This window comes from Hyperolius riggenbachi, chromosome 11, assembly GCF_040937935.1.
Source record: "Hyperolius riggenbachi isolate aHypRig1 chromosome 11, aHypRig1.pri, whole genome shotgun sequence".
Lineage (NCBI taxonomy): Eukaryota > Metazoa > Chordata > Amphibia > Anura > Hyperoliidae > Hyperolius > Hyperolius riggenbachi.
The window spans coordinates 240,921,710-240,949,593 of record NC_090656.1 but is presented as its reverse complement, the minus strand read 5'-3'; the positions used below and the strand labels follow the sequence as shown (position 1 = coordinate 240,949,593).

The following is a 27,884-nucleotide window of genomic DNA, read 5'->3' as shown; positions in this document are numbered from 1 at the left end:
ACAGGTTTTCCTGAACTTCAGTCAGTTTGTCTGTCTGGCCAAGGACTGTAGCGATAAGATTAACATCTACGATGGAGTAAACAAGAGCGCTGCCCTGCTGGCCACAGTCTGTATTAACCAGCCCCTTCCTGTGCTGGTCTCATCCTCCTCATTCCTGCTGCTGGAATACATCACTGCTGCACCCGGTCAGAGCAGCTTCAGTGGATCTTACAGCTCTGGTGAGTATCCAACCAGCTAGATGTCCAGTCATCAGACATTATCCTCCATTGTTTACATTATCTCTTGCATTAGAGGGGCTATGGAAGCAGCCATCTTGGCTTACGTCTAATAAAAAAGGCCAGTTTCCTGACTGTGATGTGGACCACTAACTACAATTCTTTATGAATCCCTTCCTTGGAGCCGGGTTTGTAGCAAATCTGATTCATGTGATCTTGGGAGTCAAGCTTGCCATGTGGCTGGCTTAGTTCAGAACCAGGAAGTATGGCCCAGGGGGGCAGTGGGCAGGAAAACATTGGAAAACTCCCTCTTCTCAACCAGTGACTGTACCCGTTGCCCCAACAATCCATAAACGTACAAAGATAGGTCAATTGGTAATCCATCCCCCAAAGGTGACAATGCCAGTTTTGCAAATCTGGTTTAAAATATTCTTACAAACCAACTAGAAGTTCAACTAATATTGTGTGAACCCACCAGTAATGATTTTACTCATGCCTAGCGCGGGTGGTTCTTCCATAAAACACCGTGAATCACGTGCTTTAGGGAGGCAACAATTAGAGGACAGCAAGAGGTGGCTCTCCTCCCCAAATGTCTCCATCCTCGCATTCCCCATCTCTCCCTTCCTAAATGCATGGCATCTCTTCACTCACCTGCTGTCAGCATTCCTGCAATGGGGTCTTCATCGGCCCATCCAGCGTCCTGTATCCATGGCTACAGCGGTGCCTCATGTGATCTGTTACATGCTGCTGGGCCACATAAGGGCGCCAGTGTAGTCAGAGAGGAAGCAGCACTTGTGGCTGCCGGTAATCCCATCGCTAATCTGCTGAGAGTGGGTGAGTAAAGCGATGCCAGTGCAGCACATACCCGGCATCCATGGATACATTACGTTAGCTCCCTTGTGCAATTGGTAAGATGCACTATCTGTCCCAGGAGAGGACGTCAGGATGTGTGCTTCTAATCCAAGCCCCTTGTAAGTCCAAATGTCATTTTTATTTAGCGCTCAGAGTCCCTTTAAGAAAATCATTAAAATCAATGTACTGTATCTCTTTGAGAGCTTTGTAACTTATGTGCAACTTTCTTTCCCTTTACAGTGAAGTATGGTGGAACTTACACATCCCCTGGTTACATTAATTCACCATCGACCCCGGACAGTACCCCAGCCGTCTACGCCATTATCGCCCCGCCTGGATATAAGGTGAGTACGTCACATACCTGGCAGTTTTTTCTTTTAAATACTTAACTCTTTGCAGAAAAATTAATATTCCTACAAATATTCTTCTGGTGACTACTGACAGAAACAAACTCTGAGCAATGCCCCGACTGCCCCTTTAAAGTCAGTGGGTGTGGTCCTTAGTTGAAACAAGACCTGCCTCTTGATAAGCAAACAAAAACATTCCCCCAGACAACTGATGGCTGATGGTTCCAGCTTGATGGCCGATGGTTCCAGCTTTGTACTGGAGTGTCAGGACACTTTACAATTTAGCATTCGGATTCACTTAGAAGAACCCACATGGTGTTTATTAAAAAAACGTGTTTTCACAAGTCCTAAAATCCATTATTACGTTTTTGTGATAGTCTATAAGATAAACTGTCGCTGTGATACAGAAATTGACATGTTCACTCATCTCTAATGGATAAAGCTTTACTAATGCCAATTATTTTTTTTTTCAGATATTACTGACCTTTCTGTCTTTAAACATCAAACTTTCCTCTAAATGTACCAAAGCCTCCCTTGTGGTCAAAGATGTTGGCAGCCTTGTCACTCCCAAATCTAATGTCTACTGCGGTCTGAACGCCGTCATCGCCAAGTTAACCCTCACTTTTTCAGGACGTATGGTACTGCTGCAGTTCTTCAGTAACAGTGACGCCAACAATAGCTTCAAGGCAATTTATAATTTTAGTAAGTATATGCTCCAGTGTCCTTTTAAAAATAATGAAGGTTGTAGATTATAACAGACAGTTGCACAAAACCATAAATGTTTCATGAAATATACAATATTTTTCAGTTTTAAACCTGTTGTAAACCTGTGGAGCCTTGCATGACAGACAGTAAACTGGCAGCAGTCGTATATATACTGTACAGCCTCACCACCTCAATATAGAAGACTCCTGCCAGTTCTGAAGACCTGTTGAGCTCCAATGAGCCTGGGAGTTTGATTGGACTTCCATGGTCTCAGGACGAGACACAACCATTTCCATGCATGCTACACCTTCTACTGCACCAAGCTGCATCTCCACCCCTACCACGCCTCCTACTGCACCCTGCTGTACCTCCCCCTGCCACGCCTCCTACTGCACCCTGCTGCACCTCCCCACCACGCCTCTCTCATACCAGCCACATCCTCTCCCAGCCTCCCATCATCATCATGCTTCTGCAAGCTGCTGCACCTCCCGCCGCCATGCCTCTCCCATGCCAGCCACATCCTCTCCCAGCCTCCTATCATCATCATGCTTCTGCATCCTGCGGCACCTTCCCTGCCACGCCTCTCTCATACCAGCCACATCCTCTCCCAGCCTCCCATCATCATCATGCTTCTGCACCCTGCTACACCTCCCCCTGCCACGCCTCTTACTGCACCCTGCTGCACCTCCCCCTGCCACGCCTCTCCCATGCCAGCCACACCCTCTCCCAGCCTCCTATCATCATCATGCTTCTGCATCCTGCGGCACCTCCCCCTGCCATGCCTCTCCCATGCCAGCCACACCCTCTCCCAGCCTCCTATTATCATCATGCTTCTGCACCCTGTGGCACCTCCCCCTGCCACACCTCTCCCATGGCAGCCACACCCTCTCCCAGCCTTCTATCATCATCATGCTTCTGCACCAAGCAGGGGCGTACCTAAAATCCCCGGGCCCCCCTGCAAAAAAAAAAATCCCCCCCCAGGGCCCACTCAGGGACTTTTGGGGGGCAGGAGGGGTCGCAGCATAGGAAGAGAGTGTGGCAGATCGGTGGGGAGGGGGAACATTCCCCCCCTTCCCCACCTCGGGCTCTCCTCTCAGCGCTCCCCCTCCTGCAATCATTGGTGGCAGCAGCAGCGGCGGCGACAGGCTGAATACATTACATCCTTCTCGCTGGAGGTCTTCCGATAAGTGCTTCATGCAACTTCCTGTGTAAACAGGAAGTTGCTCTTAGAGAACAGAAGAACTCCAGCGAGAAGGAGGTAATGTACTCAGCCTGCCGCTGCTGCTGCTGCTGCTGCCACCAATGATTGCAGGAGGGGGAGCGCTGAGAGGAGAGCCCGAGGTGAGGGAGGGGGGTCATTTCCCCCTCCCCACCAATCTGCCACACTCTCCTCTTATGCTGCGACCCCTCCTGCCCCCCAAAAGTCCCTGAGCAGGCCCTATGCCCCCCCCCCCCAAGTGATGGCAGGGATCACATCCCCTATTGTTACGCCAGTGGCACCAAGACCAAGACCAGGCAGATGGGGAGGAGGGAAGAGGTTGGTAGTTAATTCCATAGTTGGATTCTTCTCTGACTATGTGGGCTTGTGGGCCTCCAAAGATGCATACGTGACAGTGACCCGGTGCACAGGTTTACTATTAGATAGGTGCAGCCAGAGTTGGATTACCCAAAATGCAATGGAGGGATCTGTCTTTGGGCCCTAAGGGAACCATCCAGCAATAAAAGGTCAAACCATGGGTATCATGGAGATCCGTGGCCCCCTGAATGGCAGCATGTTGGGTGGAATCTGTGGAGCGGTAACTCACCTCTCCTCTCTCCAGTGATGCCTCTCCTGTCTTCCTCACCTCTCCTCTCTCCAGTGATGCCTCTCCTGTCTTCCTCACTTCTCCTCTCACCAGTGATGCCTCTCCTGTCTTCCTCACCTCTCCTCTCCAGTGATGCCTCTCCTGTCTTCCTCTCCTCTCCTCTCTCCAGTGATGCCTCTCCTGTCTTCCTCACCTCTCCTCTCTCCAGTGATGCCTCTCCTGTCTTCCTCACCTCTCCTCTCTCCAGTGATGCCTCTCCTGTCTTCCTCACCTCTCCTCTCTCCAGTGATGCCTCTCCTGTCTTCCTCACCTCTCCTCTCCAGTGATGCCTCTCCTGTCTTCCTCTCCTCTCCTCTCTCCAGTGATGCCTCTCCTGTCTTCCTCACCTCTCCTCTCTCCAGTGATGCCTCTCCTGTCTTCCTCACCTCTCCTCTCTCCAGTGATGCCTCTCCTGTCTCCCTCACCTCTCCTCTCTCCAGTGATGCCTCTCCTGTCTTCCTCACCTCTCCTCTCTCCAGTGATGCCTCTCCTGTCTTCCTCACCTCTCCTCTCTCCAGTGATGCCTCTCCTGTCTTCCTCACCTCTCCTCTCTCCAGTGATGCCTCTCCTGTCTTCCCTAACCTATCCTCTCTCCAGTGATGCCTCTCCTGTCTTCCTCACCTCTCCTCTCTCCAGTGATGCCTCTCTGGTCTTTCTCACCTCTCCTCTCTCCAGTGATGCCTCTCCTGTCTTCCTCACCTCTCCTCTCTCCAGTGATGCCTCTCCTGTCTTCCTCACCTCTCCTCTCTCCAGTGATGCCTCTCCTGTCTCCCTCACCTCTCCTCTCTCCAGTGATGCCTCTCCTGTCTTCCTCACCTCTCCTCTCTCCAGTGATGCCTCTCCTGTCTTCCTCACCTCTCCTCTCTCCAGTGATGCCTCTCCTGTCTTCCTCACCTCTCCTCTCTCCAGTGATGCCTCTCCTGTCTTCCCTAACCTATCCTCTCTCCAGTGATGCCTCTCCTGTCTTCCTCACCTCTCCTCTCTCCAGTGATGCCTCTCTGGTCTTTCTCACCTCTCCTCTCTCCAGTGATGCCTCTCCTGTCTTCCTCACCTCTCCTCTCTCCAGTGATGCCTCTCCTGTCTTCCTCACCTATCCTCTCTCCAGTGATGCCTCTCCTGTCTTCCTCACTTCTCCTCTCACCAGTGATGCCTCTCCTGTCTTCCTCACCTCTCCTCTCCAGTGATGCCTCTCCTGTCTTCCTCTCCTCTCCTCTCTCCAGTGATGCCTCTCCTGTCTTCCTCACCTCTCCTCTCTCCAGTGATGCCTCTCCTGTCTTCCTCACCTCTCCTCTCTCCAGTGATGCCTCTCCTGTCTTCCTCACCTCTCCTCTCTCCAGTGATGCCTCTCCTGTCTTCCTCACCTCTCCTCTCCAGTGATGCCTCTCCTGTCTTCCTCTCCTCTCCTCTCTCCAGTGATGCCTCTCCTGTCTTCCTCACCTCTCCTCTCTCCAGTGATGCCTCTCCTGTCTTCCTCACCTCTCCTCTCTCCAGTGATGCCTCTCCTGTCTCCCTCACCTCTCCTCTCTCCAGTGATGCCTCTCCTGTCTTCCTCACCTCTCCTCTCTCCAGTGATGCCTCTCCTGTCTTCCTCACCTCTCCTCTCTCCAGTGATGCCTCTCCTGTCTTCCTCACCTCTCCTCTCTCCAGTGATGCCTCTCCTGTCTTCCCTAACCTATCCTCTCTCCAGTGATGCCTCTCCTGTCTTCCTCACCTCTCCTCTCTCCAGTGATGCCTCTCTGGTCTTTCTCACCTCTCCTCTCTCCAGTGATGCCTCTCCTGTCTTCCTCACCTCTCCTCTCTCCAGTGATGCCTCTCCTGTCTTCCTCACCTCTCCTCTCTCCAGTGATGCCTCTCCTGTCTCCCTCACCTCTCCTCTCTCCAGTGATGCCTCTCCTGTCTTCCTCACCTCTCCTCTCTCCAGTGATGCCTCTCCTGTCTTCCTCACCTCTCCTCTCTCCAGTGATGCCTCTCCTGTCTTCCTCACCTCTCCTCTCTCCAGTGATGCCTCTCCTGTCTTCCCTAACCTATCCTCTCTCCAGTGATGCCTCTCCTGTCTTCCTCACCTCTCCTCTCTCCAGTGATGCCTCTCTGGTCTTTCTCACCTCTCCTCTCTCCAGTGATGCCTCTCCTGTCTTCCTCACCTCTCCTCTCTCCAGTGATGCCTCTCCTGTCTTCCTCACCTCTCCTCTCTCCAGTGATGCCTCTCCTGTCTCCCTCACCTCTCCTCTCTCCAGTGATGCCTCTCCTGTCTTCCTCACCTCTCCTCTCTCCAGTGATGCCTCTCCTGTCTTCCTCACCTCTCCTCTCTCCAGTGATGCCTCTCCTGTCTTCCTCACCTCTCCTCTCTCCAGTGATGCCTCTCCTGTCTTCCCTAACCTATCCTCTCTCCAGTGATGCCTCTCCTGTCTTCCTCACCTCTCCTCTCTCCAGTGATGCCTCTCTGGTCTTTCTCACCTCTCCTCTCTCCAGTGATGCCTCTCCTGTCTTCCTCACCTCTCCTCTCTCCAGTGATGCCTCTCCTGTCTTCCTCACCTATCCTCTCTCCAGTGATGCCTCTCCTGTCTTCCTCACCTCTCCTCTCTCCAGTGATGCCTCTCTGGTCTTTCTCACCTCTCCTCTCTCCAGTGATGCCTCTCCTGTCTTCCTCACCTCTCCTCTCTCCAGTGATGCCTCTCCTGTCTTCCTCACCTCTCCTCTCTCCAGTGATGCCTCTCCTGTCTTCCTCACCTCTCCTCTCTCCAGTGATGCCTCTCCTGTCTCCCTCACCTCTCCTCTCTCCAGTGATGCCTCTCCTGTCTTCCTCACCTCTCCTCTCTCCAGTGATGCCTCTCCTGTCTTCCTCACCTCTCCTCTCTCCAGTGATGCCTCTCCTGTCTTCCTCACCTCTCCTCTCCTCTCTCCAGTGATGCCCCTCCTGTCTTCCTCATCTCTCTTCTCTCCAGTGATGCCTCTCCTGTCTTCCTCTCCTCTCTCCAATGATGCCTCTCCTGTCTTCCTCACCTCTCCTCTCTCCAGTGATGCCTCTCCTGTCTTCCTCACCTCTCCTCTCTCCAGTGATGCCTCTCCTGTCTTCCTCTCCTCTCTCCAGTGATGCCTCTCCTGTCTTCCTCTCCTCTCTCCAGTGATGCCTCTCCTGTCTTCCTCACCTCTCCTCTCTCCAGTGATGCCTCTCCTGTCTCCCTCACCTCTCCTCTCTCCAGTGATGCCTCCCCTGTCTCCCTCACCTCTCCTCTCTCCAGTGATGCCTCTCCGGTCTTCCTCACCTCTCCTCTCTCCAGTGATGCCTCTCCTGTCTTCCTCACCTCTCCTCTCTCCAGTGATGCCTCTCATGTCTTCCTCACCTCTCCTCTCACCAGTGATGCTGCTCCTGTCTTCCTCACCTCTCCTCTCTCCAGTGATTCCTCTCCTGTCTTCCTCACCTCTCCTCTCTCCAGTGATGCCTCTCCTGTCTCCCTCACCTCTCCTCTCTCCAGTGATGCCTCCCCTGTCTCCCTCACCTCTCCTCTCTCCAGTGATGCCTCTCCTGTCTTCCTCACCTCTCCTCTCTCCAGTGATGCCTCTCCTGTCTTCCTCACCTCTCCTCTCTCCAGTGATGCCTCTCCTGTCTTCCTCACCTCTCCTCTCTCCAGTGAATCCTGTCCTGTCTTCCTCACCTATCCTCTCTCCAGTGATGCCTCTCCTGTCTTCCTCACCTCTCCTCTCTCCAGTGATGCCTCTCCTGTCTCCCTCACCTCTCCTCTTTCCAGTGATGCCTCTCCTGTCTTCCTCACCTCTCCTCTCTCCAGTGATGCCTCTCCTGTCTTCCTCACCTCTCCTCTCTCCAGTGATGCCTCTCCTGTCTTCCTCACCTCTCCTCTCTCCAGTGATGCCTCTCCTGTCTTCCTCACCTCTCCTCTCTCCAGTGATGCCTCTCCTGTCTTCCTCACCTCTCCTCTCTCCAGTGATGCCTCTCCTGTCTTCCCTAACCTATCCTCTCTCCAGTGATGCCTCTCCTGTCTTCCTCACCTCTCCTCTCTCCAGTGATGCCTCTCTGGTCTTTCTCACCTCTCCTCTCTCCAGTGATGCCTCTCCTGTCTTCCTCACCTCTCCTCTCTCCAGTGATGCCTCTCCTGTCTTCCTCACCTATCCTCTCTCCAGTGATGCCTCTCCTGTCTTCCTCACATCTCCTCTCTCCAGTGATGCCTCTCTGGTCTTTCTCACCTCTCCTCTCTCCAGTGATGCCTCTCCTGTCTTCCCCACCTCTCCTCTCTCCAGTGATGCCTCTCCTGTCTTCCTCACCTCTCCTCTCTCCAGTGATGCCTCTCCTGTCTTCCTCACCTCTCCTCTCTCCAGTGATGCCTCTCCTGTCTCCCTCACCTCTCCTCTCTCCAGTGATGCCTCTCCTGTCTTCCTCACCTCTCCTCTCTCCAGTGATGCCTCTCCTGTCTTCCTCACCTCTCCTCTCTCCAGTGATGCCTCTCCTGTCTTCCTCACCTCTCCTCTCCTCTCTCCAGTGATGCCCCTCCTGTCTTCCTCATCTCTCTTCTCTCCAGTGATGCCTCTCCTGTCTTCCTCTCCTCTCTCCAATGATGCCTCTCCTGTCTTCCTCACCTCTCCTCTCTCCAGTGATGCCTCTCCTGTCTTCCTCACCTCTCCTCTCTCCAGTGATGCCTCTCCTGTCTTCCTCTCCTCTCTCCAGTGATGCCTCTCCTGTCTTCCTCACCTCTCCTCTCTCCAGTGATGCCTCTCCTGTCTTCCTCACCTCTCCTCTCTCCAGTGATGCCTCTCCTGTCTCCCTCACCTCTCCTCTCTCCAGTGATGCCTCCCCTGTCTCCCTCACCTCTCCTCTCTCCAGTGATGCCTCTCCTGTCTTCCTCACCTCTCCTCTCTCCAGTGATGCCTCTCCTGTCTTCCTCACCTCTCCTCTCTCCAGTGATGCCTCTCCTGTCTTCCTCACCTCTCCTCTCACCAGTGATGCTGCTCCTGTCTTCCTCACCTCTCCTCTCTCCAGTGATTCCTCTCCTGTCTTCCTCACCTCTCCTCTCTCCAGTGATGCCTCTCCTGTCTCCCTCACCTCTCCTCTCTCCAGTGATGCCTCCCCTGTCTCCCTCACCTCTCCTCTCTCCAGTGATGCCTCTCCTGTCTTCCTCACCTCTCCTCTCTCCAGTGATGCCTCTCCTGTCTTCCTCACCTCTCCTCTCTCCAGTGATGCCTCTCCTGTCTTCCTCACCTCTCCTCTCTCCAGTGAATCCTGTCCTGTCTTCCTCACCTATCCTCTCTCCAGTGATGCCTCTCCTGTCTTCCTCACCTCTCCTCTCTCCAGTGATGCCTCTCCTGTCTCCCTCACCTCTCCTCTTTCCAGTGATGCCTCTCCTGTCTTCCTCACCTCTCCTCTCTCCAGTGATGCCTCTCCTGTCTTCCTCACCTCTCCTCTCTCCAGTGATGCCTCTCCTGTCTTCTTCACCTCTCCTCTCTCCAGTGATGTCTCTCCTGTCTTCCTCATCTCTCCTCTCTCCAGTGATGCCTCTCCTGTCTTCCTCTCCTCTCTCCAGTGATGCCTCTCCTGCCTTCCTCACCTCTCCTCTCTCCAGTGATGCCTCTCCTGTCTCCCTCACCTCTCCTCTCTCCAGTGATGCCTCCAGGGCCGGATTTGTACTTTTTACCGCCCTAGGCCCGTTATCATCTGCCCCCCCCCCCCCCCTTTCTTCTCTGCCCAACTTTCTAAAACATTTGGTGCCGGTCATTATAATATTTACACTGTGAGCCTCACACAGACGCAGTATCAGCTTCTTGCTCGGGCTCTGGCGGAAATAGATGAGCCAGATTGGATATGTGCGAGCTGCCTGCGCAGTAGAGTAGACCTGATCGGACTTGGCGTTTTCTGCTGGAGCCCAAGCAGAAAGCAGCTGTTTAAAGTTCAGGGCGACCCAGAGGTGGAAGCCATAGTGTGCCTGTGCAGACTTTCCAGGGTGCCAGCGCTGGATCGAGTGCTAAGGAGGACACAGGAAACTTTATTAGTGTCTAGAGACTTCCACGACCAGAGGAATGTACCCCCTAGGGCACTTTTTTTCACTACAGATACTCTTTACTGCAGTGGGGCACTATGCAGCAGGATACTTCTATACAGCACCTGACATGTCACATGACATGCAAGAACACCTGGGAGCTGTACAGAAGTATGCAGCATAAGGCCCAGTTCACATTGACACAAAAAATGGACTGTAAGTGGACAGTGATGGAACAGATCTTAATGGTAATGAATCCAATGTTAACCTTTGGATCTGTTCCCATTGCTCCTTTAGGGCTACAACCCACTAGAACAATTGTTTTGAGTGTTTAGGGAGGTCTTCAAAACGCTAGCAATTTCCCTAAACACTCAGCCAATGTTAATGGATGGGCCAAATTCCACAGTAGCGATTGCGATGACCAAAATGACAAACGCAGGACATGCAGCATTTTTAAGCATCAGCGTTTTTGCAATGTAAAGTATATAAACGCTGGCTTAATCGCTCATGAATCGCTATACAGTGTGATTTGCTAGCATTTTTAAATTACTGCACACTGTAAAAAGAAAATTAATTGAAAGGACCAATCAGAATGAAAAATCGCTATTCGCAAATTGCTACACAATCGCTGGCACAAAGCTTACACTTTTTAAAATCTCTCCCAAAATCGCCAGAAACGCTCATGGAATTGCTTACAAAACACTAATTGAAAAAAACGCTAGCGATTTGTAGAGGGTTCTAGGCCTCAGAATTCATACGTTCCTCAGAACGTAAAGAAAACTTGGGTCTGCAATGATTTTTCCAGATCGAAGGACACGTCGCATTGAACGTGCACTAACCGAATGGATAAAAAACGAATATCTTTAAAAACGTATACGGTTTAGACAGATGCGTTTTTTACATGGATCATTTTTTTTTTTATTTACAGTGTGAACCGAGCCTTAAAGTGCCTAGGTGTAATGAAAAACAGAGAGTTTAGATCTTCCCTGCCACTGGAGTAGGTAGAATACCATGCTCTGCTCCTCTGAATATAGGGAGATGGTGTCAGTGGTACACTGGTTTGTAGTTTTATAGCACTGTGTAGCAAATGCATTTGCACCAAGTCCATGTTCTATGAATGGCAGACACATAACTTCTAACCTGTAACTTATTCTCAGCAATGTGCTGCCCTGTCAGTCTGCCCAGAAGGGCTTAAACACACTTTTTTTTTTTTTTGTGGCTGTCTGCACCTCTGCCCTGGGATTCCATTCATCACTCCCACGGCAAAACCTCCCTAGCATTATTACTGAGTGCAGGGGAAGAGCAGACATTAGAGACTGTATACAGCAGATGCCAGTGTAACAACAGAAGGAGAATACTGACCGTGAGACACAGAGCAGGATAAAAGCAGGGGAGTGCAGCATGCAGCTAAATGTTAAAGCCATGTGCAGATTGCATCTATGGCTTGGCAGAGTGATACTATACCGAACGTTTCATGACGATCTCAGTCATTTCCTGGACCTGCACTATCTTCTGTATCCCCGTCCCTCTGAATTCCGATAGGCAGGAGCAAGAAGGAGGGCGGGGATACAAAGGGTTGCACTGATGCCACTGGCCAGACTTGGTAAAGCCTCTTCCATGGCTTCACAGGCTGATTCTGAAGAGGGGGCGGAGAGACTACAATTGAATGACAGCGGGCAGAGCTGTAATGATGCGGCCAGCCAGCCACTGCTCCTGTCTATTAACAAAGCTGCCCGCTCTGTCCCTGTCTGTAGCTGCCGCTGCTGCACACACAGGCATGCTACTGTGTGCAGAGCAAAGCGAGGGGCAGCTGCAGACAAAGTGACACTGCTACATTGTGGGAGATAGCATGGGCGGCCATTGGGACATTGCTGTCTGTTTCTGAACCCGCCCCCTCCTTGGCTCCGCCCTAGTCCGGGGCCTACGAGGCCTGCCCACAAATCCGGCCCTGGATGCCTCCCCTGTCTCCCTCACCTCTCCTCTCTCCAGTGATGCTTCTCCTGTCTTCCTCACCTCTCCTCTCTCCAGTGATGCCTCTCCTGTCTTCCTCACCTCTCCTCTCTCCAGTGATGTCTCTCCTGTCTTCCTCACCTCTCCTCTCTCCAGTGATGCCTCTCCTGTCTTCCTCACCTATCCTCTCTCCAGTGATGCCTCTCCTGTCTTCCTCACCTCTCCTCTCTCCAGTGATGCCTCTCTGGTCTTCCTCACCTCTCCTCTCTCCAGTGATGCCTCTCCTGTCTTCCTCACCTCTCCTCTCTCCGGTGATGCCTCTCCTGTCTTCCTCACCTCTTCTCTCTCCAGTGATGCCTCTCCTGTCTTCCTCATCTCTCCTCTCTCCAGTGATGCCTCTCCTGTCTTCCTCACCTCTTCTCTCTCCAGTGATGCCTCTCCTGTCTTCCTCACCTCTCCTCTCTCCAGTGATGCCTCTCCTGTCTCCCTCACCTCTCCTCTCTCCAGTGATGCCTCTCCTGTCTTCCTCACCTCTCCTCTCTCCAGTGATGCCTCTCCTGTCTTCCTCACCTCTCCTTTCTCCAGTGATGCCTCTCCTGTCTTCTTCACCTCTCCTCTCTCCAGTGATGCCTCTCCTGTCTTCCTCATCTCTCCTCTCTCCAGTGATGCCTCTCCTGTCTTCCTCTCCTCTCTCCAGTGATGCCTCTCCTGTCTCCCTCACCTCTCCTCTCTCCAGTGATGCCTCTCCTGTCTTCCTCACCTCTCCTCTCTCCAGTGATGCCTCTCCTGTCTCCCTCACCTCTCCTCTCTCCAGTGATGCCTCCCCTGTCTCCCTCACCTCTCCTCTCTCCAGTGATGCCTCTCCTGTCTTCCTCACCTCTCCTCTCTCCAGTGATGCCTCTCCTGTCTTCCTCACCTCTCCTCTCTCCAGTGATGCCTCTCCTGTCTTCCTCACCTATCCTCTCTCCAGTGATGCCTCTCCTGTCTTCCTCACCTCTCCTCTCTCCAGTGATGCCTCTCTGGTCTTCCTCACCTCTCCTCTCTCCAGTGATGCCTCTCCTGTCTTCCTCACCTCTCCTCTCTCCAGTGATGCCTCTCCTGTCTTCCTCACCTCTCCTCTCTCCAGTGATGCCTCTCCTGTCTTCCTCACCTCTCCTCTCTCCAGTGATGCCTCTCCTGTCTTCCCTAACCTATCCTCTCTCCAGTGATGCCTCTCCTGTCTTCCTCACCTCTCCTCTCTCCAGTGATGCCTCTCTGGTCTTTCTCACCTCTCCTCTCTCCAGTGATGCCTCTCCTGTCTTCCTCACCTCTCCTCTCTCCAGTGATGCCTCTCCTGTCTTCCTCACCTCTCCTCTCTCCAGTGATGCCTCTCCTGTCTTCCTCACCTCTCCTCTCCTCTCTCCAGTGATGCCCCTCCTGTCTTCCTCATCTCTCTTCTCTCCAGTGATGCCTCTCCTGTCTTCCTCTCCTCTCTCCAATGATGCCTCTCCTGTCTTCCTCACCTCTCCTCTCTCCAGTGATGCCTCTCCTGTCTTCCTCACCTCTCCTCTCTCCAGTGATGCCTCTCCTGTCTTCCTCTCCTCTCTCCAGTGATGCCTCTCCTGTCTTCCTCTCCTCTCCTCTCTCCAGTGATGCCTCTCCTGTCTCCCTCACCTCTCCTCTCTCCAGTGATGCCTCTCCTGTCTTCCTCTCCTCTCTCCAGTGATGCCTCTCCTGTCTTCCTCACCTCTCCTCTCTCCAGTGATGCCTCTCCTGTCTCCCTCACCTCTCCTCTCTCCAGTGATGCCTCCCCTGTCTCCCTCACCTCTCCTCTCTCCAGTGATGCCTCTCCTGTCTTCCTCACCTCTCCTCTCTCCAGTGATGCCTCTCCTGTCTTCCTCACCTCTCCTCTCTCCAGTGATGCCTCTCATGTCTTCCTCACCTCTCCTCTCACCAGTGATGCTGCTCCTGTCTTCCTCACCTCTCCTCTCTCCAGTGATTCCTCTCCTGTCTTCCTCACCTCTCCTCTCTCCAGTGATGCCTCTCCTGTCTCCCTCACCTCTCCTCTCTCCAGTGATGCCTCCCCTGTCTCCCTCACCTCTCCTCTCTCCAGTGATGCCTCTCCTGTCTTCCTCACCTCTCCTCTCTCCAGTGATGCCTCTCCTGTCTTCCTCACCTCTCCTCTCTCCAGTGATGCCTCTCCTGTCTTCCTCACCTCTCCTCTCTCCAGTGAATCCTGTCCTGTCTTCCTCACCTATCCTCTCTCCAGTGATGCCTCTCCTGTCTTCCTCACCTCTCCTCTCTCCAGTGATGCCTCTCCTGTCTCCCTCACCTCTCCTCTTTCCAGTGATGCCTCTCCTGTCTTCCTCACCTCTCCTCTCTCCAGTGATGCCTCTCCTGTCTTCCTCACCTCTCCTCTCTCCAGTGATGCCTCTCCTGTCTTCCTCACCTCTCCTCTCTCCAGTGATGCCTCTCCTGTCTTCCTCACCTCTCCTCTCTCCAGTGATGCCTCTCCTGTCTTCCTCACCTCTCCTCTCTCCAGTGATGCCTCTCCTGTCTTCCCTAACCTATCCTCTCTCCAGTGATGCCTCTCCTGTCTTCCTCACCTCTCCTCTCTCCAGTGATGCCTCTCCTGTCTTCCTCTCCTCTCTCCAGTGATGCCTCTCCTGTCTTCCTCACCTCTCCTCTCTCCAGTGATGCCTCTCCTGTCTTCCTCACCTCTCCTCTCTCCAGTGATGCCTCTCCTGTCTCCCTCACCTCTCCTCTCTCCAGTGATGCCTCCCCTGTCTCCCTCACCTCTCCTCTCTCCAGTGATGCCTCTCCTGTCTTCCTCACCTCTCCTCTCTCCAGTGATGCCTCTCCTGTCTTCCTCACCTCTCCTCTCTCCAGTGATGCCTCTCCTGTCTTCCTCACCTCTCCTCTCACCAGTGATGCTGCTCCTGTCTTCCTCACCTCTCCTCTCTCCAGTGATTCCTCTCCTGTCTTCCTCACCTCTCCTCTCTCCAGTGATGCCTCTCCTGTCTCCCTCACCTCTCCTCTCTCCAGTGATGCCTCCCCTGTCTCCCTCACCTCTCCTCTCTCCAGTGATGCCTCTCCTGTCTTCCTCACCTCTCCTCTCTCCAGTGATGCCTCTCCTGTCTTCCTCACCTCTCCTCTCTCCAGTGATGCCTCTCCTGTCTTCCTCACCTCTCCTCTCTCCAGTGAATCCTGTCCTGTCTTCCTCACCTATCCTCTCTCCAGTGATGCCTCTCCTGTCTTCCTCACCTCTCCTCTCTCCAGTGATGCCTCTCCTGTCTCCCTCACCTCTCCTCTTTCCAGTGATGCCTCTCCTGTCTTCCTCACCTCTCCTCTCTCCAGTGATGCCTCTCCTGTCTTCCTCACCTCTCCTCTCTCCAGTGATGCCTCTCCTGTCTTCTTCACCTCTCCTCTCTCCAGTGATGTCTCTCCTGTCTTCCTCATCTCTCCTCTCTCCAGTGATGCCTCTCCTGTCTTCCTCTCCTCTCTCCAGTGATGCCTCTCCTGTCTCCCTCACCTCTCCTCTCTCCAGTGATGCCTCTCCTGCCTTCCTCACCTCTCCTCTCTCCAGTGATGCCTCTCCTGTCTCCCTCACCTCTCCTCTCTCCAGTGATGCCTCCCCTGTCTCCCTCACCTCTCCTCTCTCCAGTGATGCTTCTCCTGTCTTCCTCACCTCTCCTCTCTCCAGTGATGCCTCTCCTGTCTTCCTCACCTCTCCTCTCTCCAGTGATGCCTCTCCTGTCTTCCTCACCTCTCCTCTCTCCAGTGATGCCTCTCCTGTCTTCCTCACCTATCCTCTCTCCAGTGATGCCTCTCCTGTCTTCCTCACCTCTCCTCTCTCCAGTGATGCCTCTCTGGTCTTCCTCACCTCTCCTCTCTCCAGTGATGCCTCTCCTGTCTTCCTCACCTCTCCTCTCTCCGGTGATGCCTCTCCTGTCTTCCTCACCTCTTCTCTCTCCAGTGATGCCTCTCCTGTCTTCCTCATCTCTCCTCTCTCCAGTGATGCCTCTCCTGTCTTCCTCACCTCTTCTCTCTCCAGTGATGCCTCTCCTGTCTTCCTCACCTCTCCTCTCTCCAGTGATGCCTCTCCTGTCTCCCTCACCTCTCCTCTCTCCAGTGATGCCTCTCCTGTCTTCCTCACCTCTCCTCTCTCCAGTGATGCCTCTCCTGTCTTCCTCACCTCTCCTTTCTCCAGTGATGCCTCTCCTGTCTTCTTCACCTCTCCTCTCTCCAGTGATGCCTCTCCTGTCTTCCTCATCTCTCCTCTCTCCAGTGATGCCTCTCCTGTCTTCCTCTCCTCTCTCCAGTGATGCCTCTCCTGTCTCCCTCACCTCTCCTCTCTCCAGTGATGCCTCTCCTGTCTTCCTCACCTCTCCTCTCTCCAGTGATGCCTCTCCTGTCTCCCTCACCTCTCCTCTCTCCAGTGATGCCTCCCCTGTCTCCCTCACCTCTCCTCTCTCCAGTGATGCCTCTCCTGTCTTCCTCACCTCTCCTCTCTCCAGTGATGCCTCTCCTGTCTTCCTCACCTCTCCTCTCTCCAGTGATGCCTCTCCTGTCTTCCTCACCTATCCTCTCTCCAGTGATGCCTCTCCTGTCTTCCTCACCTCTCCTCTCTCCAGTGATGCCTCTCTGGTCTTCCTCACCTCTCCTCTCTCCAGTGATGCCTCTCCTGTCTTCCTCACCTCTCCTCTCTCCGGTGATGCCTCTCCTGTCTTCCTCACCTCTTCTCTCTCCAGTGATGCCTCTCCTGTCTTCCTCACCTCTCCTCTCTCCAGTGATGCCTCTCCTGTCTTCCTCACCTCTCCTCTCTCCAGTGATGCCTCTCCTGTCTTCCTCATCTCTCCTCTCTCCAGTGATGCCTCTCCTGTCTTCCTCACCTCTCCTCTCTCCAGTGATGCCTCTCCTGTCTTCCTCACCTCTCTTCTCTCCAGTGATGCCTCTCCTGTCTTCCTCACCTCTCCTCTCTCCAGTGATGCCTCTCCTGTCTTCCTCACCTCTCCTCTCTCCAGTGATGCCTCTCCTGTCTTCCTCACCTCTCTTCTCTCCAGTGATGCCTCTCCTGTCTCCCTCACCTCTCCTCTCTCCAGTGATGCCTCTCCTGTCTTCCTCACCTCTCCTCTCTCCAGTGATGCCTCTCCTGTCTTCCTCACCTCTCCTCTCTCCAGTGATGCCTCTCCTGTCTTCCTCACCTCTCCTCTCCTCTCTCCAGTGATGCCCCTCCTGTCTTCCTCATCTCTCTTCTCTCCAGTGATGCCTCTCCTGTCTTCCTCTCCTCTCTCCAATGATGCCTCTCCTGTCTTCCTCACCTCTCCTCTCTCCAGTGATGCCTCTCCTGTCTTCCTCACCTCTCCTCTCTCCAGTGATGCCTCTCCTGTCTTCCTCTCCTCTCTCCAGTGATGCCTCTCCTGTCTTCCTCACCTCTCCTCTCTCCAGTGATGCCTCTCCTGTCTTCCTCTCCTCTCTCCAGTGATGCCTCTCCTGTCTTCCTCACCTCTCCTCTCTCCAGTGATGCCTCTCCTGTCTTCCTCACCTCTCCTCTCTCCAGTGATGCCTCTCCTGTCTCCCTCACCTCTCCTCTCTCCAGTGATGCCTCCCCTGTCTCCCTCACCTCTCCTCTCTCCAGTGATGCCTCTCCTGTCTTCCTCACCTCTCCTCTCTCCAGTGATGCCTCTCCTGTCTTCCTCACCTCTCCTCTCTCCAGTGATGCCTCTCCTGTCTTCCTCACCTCTCCTCTCACCAGTGATGCTGCTCCTGTCTTCCTCACCTCTCCTCTCTCCAGTGATTCCTCTCCTGTCTTCCTCACCTCTCCTCTCTCCAGTGATGCCTCTCCTGTCTCCCTCACCTCTCCTCTCTCCAGTGATGCCTCCCCTGTCTCCCTCACCTCTCCTCTCTCCAGTGATGCCTCTCCTGTCTTCCTCACCTCTCCTCTCTCCAGTGATGCCTCTCCTGTCTTCCTCACCTCTCCTCTCTCCAGTGATGCCTCTCCTGTCTTCCTCACCTCTCCTCTCTCCAGTGAATCCTGTCCTGTCTTCCTCACCTATCCTCTCTCCAGTGATGCCTCTCCTGTCTTCCTCACCTCTCCTCTCTCCAGTGATGCCTCTCCTGTCTCCCTCACCTCTCCTCTTTCCAGTGATGCCTCTCCTGTCTTCCTCACCTCTCCTCTCTCCAGTGATGCCTCTCCTGTCTTCCTCACCTCTCCTCTCTCCAGTGATGCCTCTACTGTCTTCTTCACCTCTCCTCTCTCCAGTGATGTCTCTCCTGTCTTCCTCATCTCTCCTCTCTCCAGTGATGCCTCTCCTGTCTTCCTCTCCTCTCTCCAGTGATGCCTCTCCTGTCTCCCTCACCTCTCCTCTCTCCAGTGATGCCTCTCCTGCCTTCCTCACCTCTCCTCTCTCCAGTGATGCCTCTCCTGTCTCCCTCACCTCTCCTCTCTCCAGTGATGCCTCCCCTGTCTCCCTCACCTCTCCTCTCTCCAGTGATGCTTCTCCTGTCTTCCTCACCTCTCCTCTCTCCAGTGATGCCACTCCTGTCTTCCTCACCTCTCCTCTCTCCAGTGATGCCTCTCCTGTCTTCCTCACCTCTCCTCTCTCCAGTGATGCCTCTCCTGTCTTCCTCACCTATCCTCTCTCCAGTGATGCCTCTCCTGTCTTCCTCACCTCTCCTCTCTCCAGTGATGCCTCTCTGGTCTTCCTCACCTCTCCTCTCTCCAGTGATGCCTCTCCTGTCTTCCTCACCTCTCCTCTCTCCGGTGATGCCTCTCCTGTCTTCCTCACCTCTTCTCTCTCCAGTGATGCCTCTCCTGTCTTCCTCATCTCTCCTCTCTCCAGTGATGCCTCTCCTGTCTTCCTCACCTCTTCTCTCTCCAGTGATGCCTCTCCTGTCTTCCTCACCTCTCCTCTCTCCAGTGATGCCTCTCCTGTCTCCCTCACCTCTCCTCTCTCCAGTGATGCCTCTCCTGTCTTCCTCACCTCTCCTCTCTCCAGTGATGCCTCTCCTGTCTTCCTCACCTCTCCTTTCTCCAGTGATGCCTCTCCTGTCTTCTTCACCTCTCCTCTCTCCAGTGATGCCTCTCCTGTCTTCCTCATCTCTCCTCTCTCCAGTGATGCCTCTCCTGTCTTCCTCTCCTCTCTCCAGTGATGCCTCTCCTGTCTCCCTCACCTCTCCTCTCTCCAGTGATGCCTCTCCTGTCTTCCTCACCTCTCCTCTCTCCAGTGATGCCTCTCCTGTCTCCCTCACCTCTCCTCTCTCCAGTGATGCCTCCCCTGTCTCCCTCACCTCTCCTCTCTCCAGTGATGCCTCTCCTGTCTTCCTCACCTCTCCTCTCTCCAGTGATGCCTCTCCTGTCTTCCTCACCTCTCCTCTCTCCAGTGATGCCTCTCCTGTCTTCCTCACCTATCCTCTCTCCAGTGATGCCTCTCCTGTCTTCCTCACCTCTCCTCTCTCCAGTGATGCCTCTCTGGTCTTCCTCACCTCTCCTCTCTCCAGTGATGCCTCTCCTGTCTCCCTCACCTCTCCTCTCTCCAGTGATGCCTCTCTGGTCTTTCTCACCTCTCCTCTCTCCAGTGATGCCTCTCCTGTCTTCCTCACCTCTCCTCTCTCCAGTGATGCCTCTCCTGTCTTCCTCACCTCTCCTCTCTCCAGTGATGCCTCTCCTGTCTTCCTCACCTCTCCTCTCCTCTCTCCAGTGATGCCCCTCCTGTCTTCCTCATCTCTCTTCTCTCCAGTGATGCCTCTCCTGTCTTCCTCTCCTCTCTCCAATGATGCCTCTCCTGTCTTCCTCACCTCTCCTCTCTCCAGTGATGCCTCTCCTGTCTTCCTCACCTCTCCTCTCTCCAGTGATGCCTCTCCTGTCTTCCTCTCCTCTCTCCAGTGATGCCTCTCCTGTCTTCCTCTCCTCTCCTCTCTCCAGTGATGCCTCTCCTGTCTCCCTCACCTCTCCTCTCTCCAGTGATGCCTCTCCTGTCTTCCTCTCCTCTCTCCAGTGATGCCTCTCCTGTCTTCCTCACCTCTCCTCTCTCCAGTGATGCCTCTCCTGTCTCCCTCACCTCTCCTCTCTCCAGTGATGCCTCCCCTGTCTCCCTCACCTCTCCTCTCTCCAGTGATGCCTCTCCTGTCTTCCTCACCTCTCCTCTCTCCAGTGATGCCTCTCCTGTCTTCCTCACCTCTCCTCTCTCCAGTGATGCCTCTCATGTCTTCCTCACCTCTCCTCTCACCAGTGATGCTGCTCCTGTCTTCCTCACCTCTCCTCTCTCCAGTGATTCCTCTCCTGTCTTCCTCACCTCTCCTCTCTCCAGTGATGCCTCTCCTGTCTCCCTCACCTCTCCTCTCTCCAGTGATGCCTCCCCTGTCTCCCTCACCTCTCCTCTCTCCAGTGATGCCTCTCCTGTCTTCCTCACCTCTCCTCTCTCCAGTGATGCCTCTCCTGTCTTCCTCACCTCTCCTCTCTCCAGTGATGCCTCTCCTGTCTTCCTCACCTCTCCTCTCTCCAGTGAATCCTGTCCTGTCTTCCTCACCTATCCTCTCTCCAGTGATGCCTCTCCTGTCTTCCTCACCTCTCCTCTCTCCAGTGATGCCTCTCCTGTCTCCCTCACCTCTCCTCTTTCCAGTGATGCCTCTCCTGTCTTCCTCACCTCTCCTCTCTCCAGTGATGCCTCTCCTGTCTTCCTCACCTCTCCTCTCTCCAGTGATGCCTCTCCTGTCTTCCTCACCTCTCCTCTCTCCAGTGATGCCTCTCCTGTCTTCCTCACCTCTCCTCTCTCCAGTGATGCCTCTCCTGTCTTCCTCACCTCTCCTCTCTCCAGTGATGCCTCTCCTGTCTTCCCTAACCTATCCTCTCTCCAGTGATGCCTCTCCTGTCTTCCTCACCTCTCCTCTCTCCAGTGATGCCTCTCTGGTCTTTCTCACCTCTCCTCTCTCCAGTGATGCCTCTCCTGTCTTCCTCACCTCTCCTCTCTCCAGTGATGCCTCTCCTGTCTTCCTCACCTATCCTCTCTCCAGTGATGCCTCTCCTGTCTTCCTCACCTCTCCTCTCTCCAGTGATGCCTCTCTGGTCTTTCTCACCTCTCCTCTCTCCAGTGATGCCTCTCCTGTCTTCCTCACCTCTCCTCTCTCCAGTGATGCCTCTCCTGTCTTCCTCACCTCTCCTCTCTCCAGTGATGCCTCTCCTGTCTTCCTCACCTCTCCTCTCCTCTCTCCAGTGATGCCCCTCCTGTCTTCCTCATCTCTCTTCTCTCCAGTGATGCCTCTCCTGTCTTCCTCTCCTCTCTCCAATGATGCCTCTCCTGTCTTCCTCACCTCTCCTCTCTCCAGTGATGCCTCTCCTGTCTTCCTCACCTCTCCTCTCTCCAGTGATGCCTCTCCTGTCTTCCTCTCCTCTCTCCAGTGATGCCTCTCCTGTCTTCCTCACCTCTCCTCTCTCCAGTGATGCCTCTCCTGTCTTCCTCACCTCTCCTCTCTCCAGTGATGCCTCTCCTGTCTCCCTCACCTCTCCTCTCTCCAGTGATGCCTCCCCTGTCTCCCTCACCTCTCCTCTCTCCAGTGATGCCTCTCCTGTCTTCCTCACCTCTCCTCTCTCCAGTGATGCCTCTCCTGTCTTCCTCACCTCTCCTCTCTCCAGTGATGCCTCTCCTGTCTTCCTCACCTCTCCTCTCACCAGTGATGCTGCTCCTGTCTTCCTCACCTCTCCTCTCTCCAGTGATTCCTCTCCTGTCTTCCTCACCTCTCCTCTCTCCAGTGATGCCTCTCCTGTCTCCCTCACCTCTCCTCTCTCCAGTGATGCCTCCCCTGTCTCCCTCACCTCTCCTCTCTCCAGTGATGCCTCTCCTGTCTTCCTCACCTCTCCTCTCTCCAGTGATGCCTCTCCTGTCTTCCTCACCTCTCCTCTCTCCAGTGATGCCTCTCCTGTCTTCCTCACCTCTCCTCTCTCCAGTGAATCCTGTCCTGTCTTCCTCACCTATCCTCTCTCCAGTGATGCCTCTCCTGTCTTCCTCACCTCTCCTCTCTCCAGTGATGCCTCTCCTGTCTCCCTCACCTCTCCTCTTTCCAGTGATGCCTCTCCTGTCTTCCTCACCTCTCCTCTCTCCAGTGATGCCTCTCCTGTCTTCCTCACCTCTCCTCTCTCCAGTGATGCCTCTCCTGTCTTCTTCACCTCTCCTCTCTCCAGTGATGTCTCTCCTGTCTTCCTCATCTCTCCTCTCTCCAGTGATGCCTCTCCTGTCTTCCTCTCCTCTCTCCAGTGATGCCTCTCCTGTCTCCCTCACCTCTCCTCTCTCCAGTGATGCCTCTCCTGCCTTCCTCACCTCTCCTCTCTCCAGTGATGCCTCTCCTGTCTCCCTCACCTCTCCTCTCTCCAGTGATGCCTCCCCTGTCTCCCTCACCTCTCCTCTCTCCAGTGATGCTTCTCCTGTCTTCCTCACCTCTCCTCTCTCCAGTGATGCCTCTCCTGTCTTCCTCACCTCTCCTCTCTCCAGTGATGCCTCTCCTGTCTTCCTCACCTCTCCTCTCTCCAGTGATGCCTCTCCTGTCTTCCTCACCTATCCTCTCTCCAGTGATGCCTCTCCTGTCTTCCTCACCTCTCCTCTCTCCAGTGATGCCTCTCTGGTCTTCCTCACCTCTCCTCTCTCCAGTGATGCCTCTCCTGTCTTCCTCACCTCTCCTCTCTCCGGTGATGCCTCTCCTGTCTTCCTCACCTCTTCTCTCTCCAGTGATGCCTCTCCTGTCTTCCTCATCTCTCCTCTCTCCAGTGATGCCTCTCCTGTCTTCCTCACCTCTTCTCTCTCCAGTGATGCCTCTCCTGTCTTCCTCACCTCTCCTCTCTCCAGTGATGCCTCTCCTGTCTCCCTCACCTCTCCTCTCTCCAGTGATGCCTCTCCTGTCTTCCTCACCTCTCCTCTCTCCAGTGATGCCTCTCCTGTCTTCCTCACCTCTCCTTTCTCCAGTGATGCCTCTCCTGTCTTCTTCACCTCTCCTCTCTCCAGTGATGCCTCTCCTGTCTTCCTCATCTCTCCTCTCTCCAGTGATGCCTCTCCTGTCTTCCTCTCCTCTCTCCAGTGATGCCTCTCCTGTCTCCCTCACCTCTCCTCTCTCCAGTGATGCCTCTCCTGTCTTCCTCACCTCTCCTCTCTCCAGTGATGCCTCTCCTGTCTCCCTCACCTCTCCTCTCTCCAGTGATGCCTCCCCTGTCTCCCTCACCTCTCCTCTCTCCAGTGATGCCTCTCCTGTCTTCCTCACCTCTCCTCTCTCCAGTGATGCCTCTCCTGTCTTCCTCACCTCTCCTCTCTCCAGTGATGCCTCTCCTGTCTTCCTCACCTATCCTCTCTCCAGTGATGCCTCTCCTGTCTTCCTCACCTCTCCTCTCTCCAGTGATGCCTCTCTGGTCTTCCTCACCTCTCCTCTCTCCAGTGATGCCTCTCCTGTCTTCCTCACCTCTCCTCTCTCCGGTGATGCCTCTCCTGTCTTCCTCACCTCTTCTCTCTCCAGTGATGCCTCTCCTGTCTTCCTCACCTCTCCTCTCTCCAGTGATGCCTCTCCTGTCTTCCTCACCTCTCCTCTCTCCAGTGATGCCTCTCCTGTCTTCCTCATCTCTCCTCTCTCCAGTGATGCCTCTCCTGTCTTCCTCACCTCTCCTCTCTCCAGTGATGCCTCTCCTGTCTTCCTCACCTCTCTTCTCTCCAGTGATGCCTCTCCTGTCTTCCTCACCTCTCCTCTCTCCAGTGATGCCTCTCCTGTCTTCCTCACCTCTCCTCTCTCCAGTGATGCCTCTCCTGTCTTCCTCACCTCTCTTCTCTCCAGTGATGCCTCTCCTGTCTCCCTCACCTCTCCTCTCTCCAGTGATGCCTCTCCTGTCTTCCTCACCTCTCCTCTCTCCAGTGATGCCTCTCCTGTCTTCCTCACCTCTCCTCTCTCCAGTGATGCCTCTCCTGTCTTCCTCACCTCTCCTCTCCTCTCTCCAGTGATGCCCCTCCTGTCTTCCTCATCTCTCTTCTCTCCAGTGATGCCTCTCCTGTCTTCCTCTCCTCTCTCCAATGATGCCTCTCCTGTCTTCCTCACCTCTCCTCTCTCCAGTGATGCCTCTCCTGTCTTCCTCACCTCTCCTCTCTCCAGTGATGCCTCTCCTGTCTTCCTCTCCTCTCTCCAGTGATGCCTCTCCTGTCTTCCTCACCTCTCCTCTCTCCAGTGATGCCTCTCCTGTCTTCCTCTCCTCTCTCCAGTGATGCCTCTCCTGTCTTCCTCACCTCTCCTCTCTCCAGTGATGCCTCTCCTGTCTTCCTCACCTCTCCTCTCTCCAGTGATGCCTCTCCTGTCTCCCTCACCTCTCCTCTCTCCAGTGATGCCTCCCCTGTCTCCCTCACCTCTCCTCTCTCCAGTGATGCCTCTCCTGTCTTCCTCACCTCTCCTCTCTCCAGTGATGCCTCTCCTGTCTTCCTCACCTCTCCTCTCTCCAGTGATGCCTCTCCTGTCTTCCTCACCTCTCCTCTCACCAGTGATGCTGCTCCTGTCTTCCTCACCTCTCCTCTCTCCAGTGATTCCTCTCCTGTCTTCCTCACCTCTCCTCTCTCCAGTGATGCCTCTCCTGTCTCCCTCACCTCTCCTCTCTCCAGTGATGCCTCCCCTGTCTCCCTCACCTCTCCTCTCTCCAGTGATGCCTCTCCTGTCTTCCTCACCTCTCCTCTCTCCAGTGATGCCTCTCCTGTCTTCCTCACCTCTCCTCTCTCCAGTGATGCCTCTCCTGTCTTCCTCACCTCTCCTCTCTCCAGTGAATCCTGTCCTGTCTTCCTCACCTATCCTCTCTCCAGTGATGCCTCTCCTGTCTTCCTCACCTCTCCTCTCTCCAGTGATGCCTCTCCTGTCTCCCTCACCTCTCCTCTTTCCAGTGATGCCTCTCCTGTCTTCCTCACCTCTCCTCTCTCCAGTGATGCCTCTCCTGTCTTCCTCACCTCTCCTCTCTCCAGTGATGCCTCTACTGTCTTCTTCACCTCTCCTCTCTCCAGTGATGTCTCTCCTGTCTTCCTCATCTCTCCTCTCTCCAGTGATGCCTCTCCTGTCTTCCTCTCCTCTCTCCAGTGATGCCTCTCCTGTCTCCCTCACCTCTCCTCTCTCCAGTGATGCCTCTCCTGCCTTCCTCACCTCTCCTCTCTCCAGTGATGCCTCTCCTGTCTCCCTCACCTCTCCTCTCTCCAGTGATGCCTCCCCTGTCTCCCTCACCTCTCCTCTCTCCAGTGATGCTTCTCCTGTCTTCCTCACCTCTCCTCTCTCCAGTGATGCCACTCCTGTCTTCCTCACCTCTCCTCTCTCCAGTGATGCCTCTCCTGTCTTCCTCACCTCTCCTCTCTCCAGTGATGCCTCTCCTGTCTTCCTCACCTATCCTCTCTCCAGTGATGCCTCTCCTGTCTTCCTCACCTCTCCTCTCTCCAGTGATGCCTCTCTGGTCTTCCTCACCTCTCCTCTCTCCAGTGATGCCTCTCCTGTCTTCCTCACCTCTCCTCTCTCCGGTGATGCCTCTCCTGTCTTCCTCACCTCTTCTCTCTCCAGTGATGCCTCTCCTGTCTTCCTCATCTCTCCTCTCTCCAGTGATGCCTCTCCTGTCTTCCTCACCTCTTCTCTCTCCAGTGATGCCTCTCCTGTCTTCCTCACCTCTCCTCTCTCCAGTGATGCCTCTCCTGTCTCCCTCACCTCTCCTCTCTCCAGTGATGCCTCTCCTGTCTTCCTCACCTCTCCTCTCTCCAGTGATGCCTCTCCTGTCTTCCTCACCTCTCCTTTCTCCAGTGATGCCTCTCCTGTCTTCTTCACCTCTCCTCTCTCCAGTGATGCCTCTCCTGTCTTCCTCATCTCTCCTCTCTCCAGTGATGCCTCTCCTGTCTTCCTCTCCTCTCTCCAGTGATGCCTCTCCTGTCTCCCTCACCTCTCCTCTCTCCAGTGATGCCTCTCCTGTCTTCCTCACCTCTCCTCTCTCCAGTGATGCCTCTCCTGTCTCCCTCACCTCTCCTCTCTCCAGTGATGCCTCCCCTGTCTCCCTCACCTCTCCTCTCTCCAGTGATGCCTCTCCTGTCTTCCTCACCTCTCCTCTCTCCAGTGATGCCTCTCCTGTCTTCCTCACCTCTCCTCTCTCCAGTGATGCCTCTCCTGTCTTCCTCACCTATCCTCTCTCCAGTGATGCCTCTCCTGTCTTCCTCACCTCTCCTCTCTCCAGTGATGCCTCTCTGGTCTTCCTCACCTCTCCTCTCTCCAGTGATGCCTCTCCTGTCTCCCTCACCTCTTCTCTCTCCAGTGATGCCTCTCCTGTCTTCCTCACCTCTCCTCTATCCAGTGATGCCTCTCCTGTCTCCCTCACCTCTCCTCTCTCCAGTGATGCCTCTCCTGTCTTCCTTACCTCTCCTCTCTCCAGTGATGCCTCTCCTGTCTTCCTCACCTCTCCTCTCTCCAGTGATGCCTCTCCTGTCTTCCTCACCTCTCCTCTCTCCAGTGATGCCTGTCCTGTCTTCCTCACCTCTCCTCTCTCCAGTGATGCCTCTCCTGTCTTCCTCATCTCTCCTCTCTCCAGTGATGCCTCTCCTGTCTTCCTCACCTCTCTTCTCTCCAGTGATGCCTCTCCTGTCTTCCTCACCTCTCCTCTCTCCAGTGATGCCTCTCCTGTCTTCCTCATCTCTCCTCTCTCCAGTGATGCCTCTCCTGTCTTCCTCTCCTCTCTCCAGTGATGCCTCTCCTGTCTCCCTCACCTCTCCTCTCTCCAGTGATGCCTCTCCTGTCTTCCTCACCTCTCCTCTCTCCAGTGATGCCTCTCCTGTCTCCCTCACCTCTCCTCTCTCCAGTGATGCCTCCCCTGTCTCCCTCACCTCTCCTCTCTCCAGTGATGCCTCTCCTGTCTTCCTCACCTCTCCTCTCTCCAGTGATGCCTCTCCTGTCTTCCTCACCTCTCCTCTCTCCAGTGATGCCTCTCCTGTCTTCCTCACCTATCCTCTCTCCAGTGATGCCTCTCCTGTCTTCCTCACCTCTCCTCTCTCCAGTGATGCCTCTCTGGTCTTCCTCACCTCTCCTCTCTCCAGTGATGCCTCTCCTGTCTCCCTCACCTCTTCTCTCTCCAGTGATGCCTCTCCTGTCTTCCTCACCTCTCCTCTATCCAGTGATGCCTCTCCTGTCTCCCTCACCTCTCCTCTCTCCAGTGATGCCTCTCCTGTCTTCCTTACCTCTCCTCTCTCCAGTGATGCCTCTCCTGTCTTCCTCACCTCTCCTCTCTCCAGTGATGCCTCTCCTGTCTTCCTCACCTCTCCTCTCTCCAGTGATGCCTGTCCTGTCTTCCTCACCTCTCCTCTCTCCAGTGATGCCTCTCCTGTCTTCCTCATCTCTCCTCTCTCCAGTGATGCCTCTCCTGTCTTCCTCACCTCTCCTCTCTCCAGTGATGCCTCTCCTGTCTTCCTCACCTCTCTTCTCTCCAGTGATGCCTCTCCTGTCTTCCTCACCTCTCCTCTCTCCAGTGATGCCTCTCCTGTCTTCCTCACCTCTCCTCTCTCCAGTGATGCCTCTCCTGTCTTCCTCACCTCTCTTCTCTCCAGTGATGCCTCTCCTGTCTTCCTCACCTCTCCTCTCTCCAGTGATGCCTCTCCTGTCTTCCTCACCTTAATGCCATTTGAGAGGTTATTGGCAGTGTTGCTCGGATACCCCTTATTCACGGATCCGAATGCAGCCGTTTTTATTGGTGCCGCATCCGGATCACCCGTATTTTTTACGCGTAACCGGCATGACCCGTATTTTCTCCGTCTTCACACGGCTAAAAAACAAGGCCATGATCCGGATAGTTTATGCGTACCTATATGCACGTATGCGTAAAAATTTACGGGTTTGTATTGGTCACGATGCCGCTGTCAATGCGCAACTACTTGTATGTATTATGCAAACTGCGCCCACTGCAGTTTATTGAGGAATCCGGATTAAAGCAGTTTTTTGAATACATCAGATCGTTGTGGATTGATTCATGCGCTAGGCCCACCTGGCTTTGAG

At 54.4% G+C, this 27,884-nt stretch overlaps 2 protein-coding genes across 4 annotated transcripts in view; one reads left to right on the top strand and one right to left on the bottom strand.

Annotated features, from left to right (window-relative positions):
• LOC137538746 (low choriolytic enzyme-like) overlaps positions 1-27,884 on the bottom strand; it is a 1,161,243-nt gene that overhangs the window by 473,912 nt on the left and 659,447 nt on the right. The gene's annotated exons all lie outside the window — the stretch shown is intronic.
• LOC137537975 (neuropilin-2-like) overlaps positions 1-27,884 on the top strand; it is a 44,466-nt gene that overhangs the window by 12,905 nt on the left and 3,677 nt on the right. Inside the window, exons 3-5 of the mRNA XM_068259896.1 lie at positions 5-218; positions 1,308-1,411; positions 1,888-2,116. Of these exons, the coding sequence (XP_068115997.1) occupies positions 5-218; positions 1,308-1,411; positions 1,888-2,116 (547 nt within the window). The remainder of the gene's footprint in view (positions 1-4; positions 219-1,307; positions 1,412-1,887; positions 2,117-27,884) is intronic.